At 35.8% G+C, this 8,245-nt stretch overlaps 1 protein-coding gene across 4 annotated transcripts in view; it reads left to right on the forward strand.

Annotated features, from left to right (window-relative positions):
* Window positions 1-7,918, forward strand: part of LOC122265687 (BSD domain-containing protein 1-like) — a 17,944-nt gene extending 10,026 nt beyond the window's left edge. For 2 of the 4 annotated variants that reach the window (XM_086546154.1, XM_086546152.1), the window contains 3 exons: window positions 514-696; window positions 1,797-1,929; window positions 5,458-7,918. In XM_086546154.1, coding sequence (XP_086402280.1) covers window positions 514-696; window positions 1,797-1,929; window positions 5,458-5,777 — 636 coding nt within the window. In that variant the 3' untranslated portion in view covers window positions 5,778-7,918. Of the gene's footprint in view, window positions 1-513; window positions 697-1,796; window positions 1,930-5,454 lie in introns of all 4 variants that reach the window. The other 2 variants (XM_086546153.1, XM_086546151.1) reach the window with 1 other exon arrangement.
* The last annotated feature ends 327 nt before the right edge of the window (window positions 7,919-8,245 follow it).

Raw genomic sequence — 8,245 nt, forward strand, 5'->3', positions numbered from 1 at the left:
CTATAGTAATGATGAATGAAGGGGACCGCTAATAGTCTGAGAACCATTAGTGAAATTAAAATTATTTTACGAGAAGATAGCCAGTACAATGTGAAAGACAATGATGAATCTTGTGTTGTTTTAGGATGATAGGGCCAGGGGTATAATGTCAGTAGTAGATATCTTCTAGGGTTGTAGTTGGATGATGTAATGGTAAGGTCTTGTCTTGTTTTAGGGGATAAACATATGTTGGTAGAAAGGGAATGATGTTTATGAATCTTGCTTTGTTACAGGTGTTATTCAAGAAATAGAAATTGAACATGTTTCTCATTATCACCTTTTTAATGTTGATGAAGAATGTTAATTAAAAATGAAAGACTGTAATAGTTATTGATTCACAAAAGAGCTAGCAATAATCATGTAAAGATTATCAAATAAAAGAATTCTCTGTACCGCATGATGATATAGTGACCTAATATTAATATTACCTTTATCTCTTCAAATTTACCATAAACCTGTTAATCCATCTTACAGGCAGCAATATATGCAATATCACAAGATCCAGAGACATTCACAACAGACCCTGAAGGAGAAGAGACACAGTATGAGACCTGGGTGGAGACCTTTGACCTCGAGTCACGACAGACAGAGTTGTCAGATCTCCTGGTCAATAACCAGCCTTTGAGACACCATTACACAACTCTAGTGCCAGCTCAGGTAAGTTGTTTTTGAAGTCTTATTTCTCTTTCTCTTGCTCTTGCTCTTGCTCTTGCTCTTGCTTTTGCTCTTGCTCTTGCTCTTGCTCTTGCTCTTGCTCTTGTTCTTTCTCTTTCTTCTCCTACTCTTTCTCTTCCTCCTCTTCCTCCTCTTCCTCCTCTTCCTCCTCTTCCTCCTCCTCCTCCTCCTCCTCTTCCTCTCCTCTTCCTCCTCTTCCTCCTCCTCCTCCTCCTCCTCCTCCTCCTCCTCCTCCTCCTCCTCCTCCTCCTCCTCCTCCTCCTCCTCCTCCTCCTTCCCCTTCCCCTTCCCCTTCTGATTTTCTTCCTTTTCTTCCTCTTTTTCTCTTACTTCCTCATCTTCTTTCTCCTCTTCTTCCTTTTCCTCCTCTTTCTCATCTTCCTTCTTTTCCTCTTTCTCTTTCTCTTCGTCTTCCCACTCTTTCTGTTCTTCCTCTTCCTCTTCCTACTCTTCTATTCTTCCTCCTCCTTCTCCTCCTCCTCCTCCTCCTCCTCCTCCTCCTCCTCCTCCTCTTCCTCCTCTTCCTCCTCCTCCTCCTCTCCCTCCTCTTCCTCCTCTCTTACCTCCTCCTCTTCCTCCTCTCTTACCTCCTCCTCTTCATCCTCTCCTACCTCCTCCTCTTCCTCCTCTCCTACCTCCTCCTCTTCCTCCTCTCCTACCTCCTCTTCCTCCTCTCCTACCTCCTCTTCCTCCTCTCCTCCTCCTCCTCCTCCTCCTCCTCCTCCTCCTCCTCCTCCTCCTCCCCTTTATCTTTATCGTTTCTTCCTCTTCCTTATCCCCTTTCTCCCTTCCTCTTCCTACCCCCCCCCCCCTCAACTTCCATTGCCTCCTTCCTACACCTGCTTGCTCTTATCTTTCTCCACCTCCTTTTTTCATTTTGTTTCATGACTTGGTTCTGCTACATTGGATATTTTTAGCCTTATTTCAGGATGTTACTTAACAGCATACTTATTAGTCTTTATTGTCAAGTCCTCACTGTTTCCTCATTGCCTTCCTCAATGCTGTTACATATTGTCTACTAATGCATAAATGAAGCAAGGTTGTTTTTTTCTGACATGGTTGTTCAAATTCATTCATTCAAGGTATCCCACGTTGTGTTTTGGCATCGATACTTCTACAAAGTCAGCAGATTAGAAGCTGCAGAAGCTAGACGACAAGAGCTGAAGCAGAGGGCAGAGAAGACCAACACAGAATCGGAGCTTGTCTGGGACGAAGGTAAGACACGAGAGAGAAAGCCTTACAACGTTTGTTAATACTTTATTGGATGTCCTGCAAGGGGAATGTTGTCCAGAGTAAATAGGAAGAAGTTGAGTAGTGGTATTCTTCTTAGGGGTGCTAGACTTGAAGATGAGAAGAGGTAATAATTTGCCTGTGTACTTTCGGTAGCAAAGTTGTGTAGTATGTATACTGTAGAAATTTTATTTGAAGTATGTAGGAGAGCTGTTTGAGATTTCTCAGTAGAGTTATTTATTGCTGCTGTTGTACAGATATGTTGTCCTTGTGTATAGTTTTAATTTTATTGCAGTTGCTGTTACATGGTAGCATAATGCAGGAGATGTTGTTTATTGATAAGACAATAAAATAGTCTCATAAGGGTTAGGGCCATGGAAAGAAGTACAAAAGGGCTATCTCTCATAGCTTTATGTTTTATGTCGTTGGAGATATTGTAGGATGCTTTTGGGTGATGAATAAGCTTATCTTTGTTACCATATTCTTGTTTGTCAGTAGAGCTAAGACAAGAATTTCATCTGAAAATGTTGATTTGGAAATTCCTCTTGCTGCTTTTGTGTAAGAATTGTGACTTTTGATATGATAGGATAAGTTTTCATTATTTTGTACATATGTGAACAGCAGCCTATCAACTGTTTGTTTGTCTTGCATAATTTATTTGGGAAGTGTGAAAAACCCATACATAATATGGCCCAGTGAACCTTTTATCCTTCTGTAACCCTAATACTTCAAGGAAATCCCATATTTGTATCCTCTTTACCATCCAACCGAGCCTTCTCTTATAATACCCACCAATACACAAGTAGCTTTATTTCTTTCCAGATGATATTTTGATCTTTTCATTTTATCCTCTATTATTCATGGAATTGGTATGATGGTTACAGCTCTTTTGATGTTGCTTTGGTTCCATTTCTATCTTTCTTTTCTTCAGTTTTATTGTCCACCACTTTCTAGATTCCTTGAGAGGAAATGATTGTTGGTGTATACATCTCATTTCTTTCAATATACCATTGTGATACATATATATATTTGTTCTCATTTTCTCAATAAGAAGTTTCAGGCTTGATTCAAAGAGAAAAGGATGAGTAAAATGATTTATTAACATTTTTCATGAAGGTATTTTACATTTGGACAGATTTCAAATTTATTTGATGATAAGGAAAGATGTAGTAATATTTTAAGCCAATTATCTTACAGTACCAAAAGCATAGCTGACATCACCTAACACTTGCATGCCTCAATCCTGCTGAAATACTGATCAAGGGAATAGGGAGGGACATATGCACTCTTTTTTTATATATATATATATTGTTTATAACATCTTCACATCTTGTTACACCAGCAGACTGAGTGTTATCCCATATAAAAGGCCTTGAGATTTATCTATATTTTATGAAAAAAGTGGAATGCTTTAAAGTGAGCAAGAATTCCTTCTGCCACTATGCAGCCTTTTAATCCTTTGCCAAACCCAGGGTTATGGGGGTTTATAAGTATTTAAAACCTTTTGCATGGAACAATCAATTTTGCCTTTCTTAACTTTTAATTGAATTCCAAAAACTCTTCAAAGACTGAGACGTTTTCTGTTTTTATTTTTTATTTTTATAAGTTGGAATAATTGCTTGAAATGCATCATGTAGCAGAAGGCACTCAGAATATGTTACAGCATTCCAGAAGTGACTCAAGAGGTAGGATCTTTGTCTTTGGATGAAATATTGTTTAAATGATAAGGTTGGTACATGAATTACCCATGTATCTCTAGGTTCTTTCATTTGGGTATTATGCAAACATATCTTGCCACATGAACTTTCACATCACCATTTAGTCTATGAGAAGTTATCATTAGAGGAGGATTTCTTTTTTAGTTTAGGTATGATATTAGGTTTAGAAAATTTAGCCTTCAAGAATGTACTTTCACATATTTGTTGTTTGTTTCATAAGAACAAGGCCAACACAGCATGAACATTTATACCTTGTAGTTCATAAGCATGTTTTTTGCAACTGATGTCTTATGCTTTAATTATTAAAGACAGCTTTGTCAGCTATTGTCTTGATTTTTATTATTGACACTGATTTGATTCCACCTGCTTTTGTTCTGATTATCTTATCTTCAAAACTACTTTTTTTTCTTCTGATGGTAAGCACTGAAAAGTGTAAATGGAAACTCAGTCTCTGCTGTTTTCTAGTATTCTTGTAGTGGGAAAACACAGAATGGCAAAGTGGCAAAATCCATTCTGTTCTTTATGTCTTGTTATCCTATTTTGGATTAACCCTTGTTATAATGAGGAGGCAGTGGACATAAACACAAGATCTACACTGGTACTTCGACTTTTCTGACAAAGGAGATGTATTTACTTCTTTTATTCAGTATTGTTGCTGAATCTTTAAAGATTTTATGCCATTTTTGTCTTCGAGTATGGGTACTCTGTTCTATATTTCTTGTAAGATGCCACTTTGAGCTTCTGTAACACAGACATATATATATTTTTTTTAACCCTTTTAAGTTTTGAAGATGCATATAACCACTAGCAACCTATCCCATCCTAACCACATTGCCACTGGCTGGACCTAACCTGATGAAAATACAGTTGACTGGAGGTGTACCTTTTCCTACCCTAAATCTTGTCAAAAAGGAAAAACCTTCTAATGTTAGACAATCTGTTTTTTCATGGATCGTAGGTTTTAGTGTGATATTGTAGAGGGGGAGGAGAGGGGGCAAAACAAGAGGGACAAGCTCCTGCTCTTAATTTCACAACTATGATCCAGAGAAAGTACCATAGTACCATTTAGGCAGCCTTGTCCCATTCGTCATGCTTTGGAAATATAATTCTATTTCTTAAGATGGAAGGTCCCTTGTTGGTTTTACTTTAGATAGGGTTATTGTTTGTAGGGTATCTCCTTGCTGTTTAAAATCAGACAGAAAGATGAGTCTATTGATATTGGTTATTCTGAAATTGGACATTTTTGTTTCTCTTTTGTGATAGGTTATTTCCCTGATGTATAGAGATACGTCAGTAGTCAGATGTTTTGTTAGAAAATGATTTTGGTTGTGGTAGAATGTCTAATTTTTATATTGATGTCTTGAATAAAAAAAAAAAAGAACTGCAGAATTTTATACTGGATAGTATTTTTTTTATTATCTATGGAGGTTATTTTTGTGCCAGAAGACTATATTTTTTTTCATGGAAAGGGAGTATAAACAAAGGCTGAAGGTGATTCTGTCATTGTTGAAAATTTGGGTTACCCTTATATATAGTTATTAATCTGAGAACTCAATTTTTATATAGATCCTGACTTCTTACAGATCTAGGTTTTCAGACCTTAAGTATTAGAATAGATAGTTTGATGTAGGATATATTTATCCACATATTTTCTTGCTGTCCTAGTTAGCTATTTTCTGAAAATGAGCAAGGTTTTCATTATTTATGTTTTATGTGATAGTGTATAAGATTGGTTAGCATATTAGTGAGCGTAGTTACAGTAGTAGGTGTGATGCCCCCCCCTCCCCTCCAGCAGATGAGGACTTTGGAGGAGATGTAGAAATACCAGAGGAGGTCCAGACACAGCTTCTGGAGGACTACGAGAGGGAGTGTGAAGAAAATGGCATGAAAAGATTGAGTAAGACCGCATCGCACTTGGATACCGCGCACAAAATCGCTTCAGCAGATGAGAATGTGGATGTACCTAATTGTGATAGTGATTTATCTGTCAAAGCCACTGCATGTACAAAGTCAGTTACAGAAGAGCTAAAAGTGGATTTATCAAAGACGACAGAGGCCACCAGTAAACCTTCTCCTGCGTCGACAGGTAAACTTTTGCATCCCAGAGCTGTGTGAGAAATTGTGTGATGCATTTTTTTTTACTGTACTAGATTTATTGCACCTTTGCTTATTCTATAGTTTATTTATGATTGTTTAAAACATGTTTAGTTCTAAAGGCGGTTATAGTTCTTATTTTTGAAAAGTTATAATGGTTGATGTTAAAGCAGTTCTGTGACAGTTTATTTTAGTTAGTGTACTTTTCAACTGTTTGCTATTATTTAAATGTTGAAATTGAAAATTGCCAAAATCCTAATATTCTTTATTATTGAAAAAGTAAAATGGTTATGTAACCAATATTCCTCTTGGTTGCCTAGTTATAGATTAGGTTGACCGCACACTTACCTTGACTGTAAGGTACAGTTTTAGCACATTCTATGATAAGTAATCATGACAAGGTTTCTTATCACCTTATACTTGAAAGTAGCCACAAGTATTAGTGACACTTTTTGGAATTGAATTATAAGATATCAGAGTAGCGTATCCATGAGTTTGTGGTTGCTTGTTCTTTTATTGTCTCAAACTAGATGTATAAGTTTAGTAATGGTTAATTTATACTAATTTTACAAATTACAAATTTCATATTTTGGTATGACATTACTGGTTATATATATATACATATATGATATATGTTTATATTCATAACATATAGATATAGCAAGAAGTTTGATACTCATGTAGGAAGATGGATTGAAAATTCTTTCTTCATTAATGAGAGTGTTCATTTAAGAAGGTCTACAATGGATAGTTAGCTGCTTGAGGTTTGCAGAGACTCGGTGATCATTGGATACTAGTGAAGATAACCTGAATTATTCTAATACTAGTTCTTCCAGCCAGTGGCCTGGTTATTTGCAAAGAATGGGGGTATGTGGGAGGCAAGAGGGAAAGCAAATGAAATGTCAAGAATGCTGGAAGTGTGAGTGCTTAGTCCGTAGTTGAGTGATTTGGGTTAGAAGAGGTGTTAGTAAGATAGAATATGGTTTATTTGCCTTTAGCATTATCACCCATATTGATTCTTTAATTTGATGAATATAGATTAAGCCCTTTGATTTATTTGAGGAGTTGGATAGTAAGGGAAATGTTATGCTGAAGTTATGATTGATGGCATATCAATTAGGCCTGAGAATGATTAATTGTATTTTAGATAAACTCAGATATGGTTTTGCTTTCACCATAGGAAATAACACAGATTATGTCTCTTGGATGTTAACCCAGTGACACTAAGAAATAATCTGAGTGTAAAAGTTGCTGCATTTTATTAACCCTATGACGACGGTGCGTCACACTCGTGTGACACAGCTAATTTCCCAATGCCGGGGCGTCATGCCAGTGTGACGATTCCAATGCAATATTGCAATGGCCTGGCATAGGGGTTTTCGCTTAGCGCGTGCCCCGTCGGGAAAGGATTAATATCCAAGTGGCCTGCTTGAGATAAAAATTAGAAGTGTGGGGACAATGTTAATTCCCCTTTTTTTTATTCTGGACAAGCAGATTATTATTCGTTGATAGAAGCATCAGAAGATGAAGTTTAGGCTGACATGTGAGGGCAGTAGCCTGGGAATTAGTGCCATCAGAGTCATAAAAAAAATTGCGTATATAGAAGGCAGAACAGAGAGCAGCCTCCATTGTCATGTCATGTATAGGAGTTCTTTTAAGTCGATCGTACCCTTGCTGTGGCGTATAAATACCATTTAGTGTCTTTGGGTGAACTAGTATTTCTTAAAGTGAGAAATTCCTCTAAATGTAGACATTTCTTTGACATAATTTCTTAAATACCTGGAATTTGCATTTTTAGATAAATTTTTTTTTACTGTTGTTAGAAAACATATATTTACATTTACATCTATTTAAAAATTTCTTGTTAGTTTGTTAGAAAACTCTTTTTTTTTTTCAATAAATGATAATTGAAGTGTCTGGCAAGCAGTAAACTGGTAATCCATGAGTATATATTGTGAGTTTGCTTTCCTTTTAATTTTATGGTGAACTGCATGACTACACGCTTTTCCTTATCACACTGCATGATATATTTTCCTTATTGTTTTTATCTTTAATCTTTTTGGTGTGTGTTTGTGTGTGTGTTTTTTGCATTATTATATATTTTTTTTGTAATATATATATTGTTTTGTTATAAGATGTTTGTAATAAAATTTTAAAAGGCCCATGATATGTAAATACTTTTGTTACCTATAGTAAATATAGATTTATTTATCTGTTCATTGATTGTTTATTTTTTTTTATATTATTATTATCATCAGTATCATTATTATTTGTTGTTGTTATTTTTATTATCATTATTGCTATATTGTTATTATTATAATATTATCATTAGAATGATTATCATTACTTGATTAATTCCTTTTTAAAATATAGTTTTTTTGGTGATAATTCTTTTCACAGCTATAGATAACCTGTGATTATTGATAATTACCCCTGAGAGTTGGACTGCTTATTCCAATAGCTGTGCAAATCAGTTTATATGGTTACCC

Source organism: Penaeus japonicus, unplaced genomic scaffold (genome assembly GCF_977035675.1).
Source record: "Penaeus japonicus unplaced genomic scaffold, GWHDUDI00000001_assembly GWHDUDI00000017, whole genome shotgun sequence".
In the NCBI taxonomy this organism is placed as follows: Eukaryota; Metazoa; Arthropoda; class Malacostraca; order Decapoda; family Penaeidae; genus Penaeus; species Penaeus japonicus.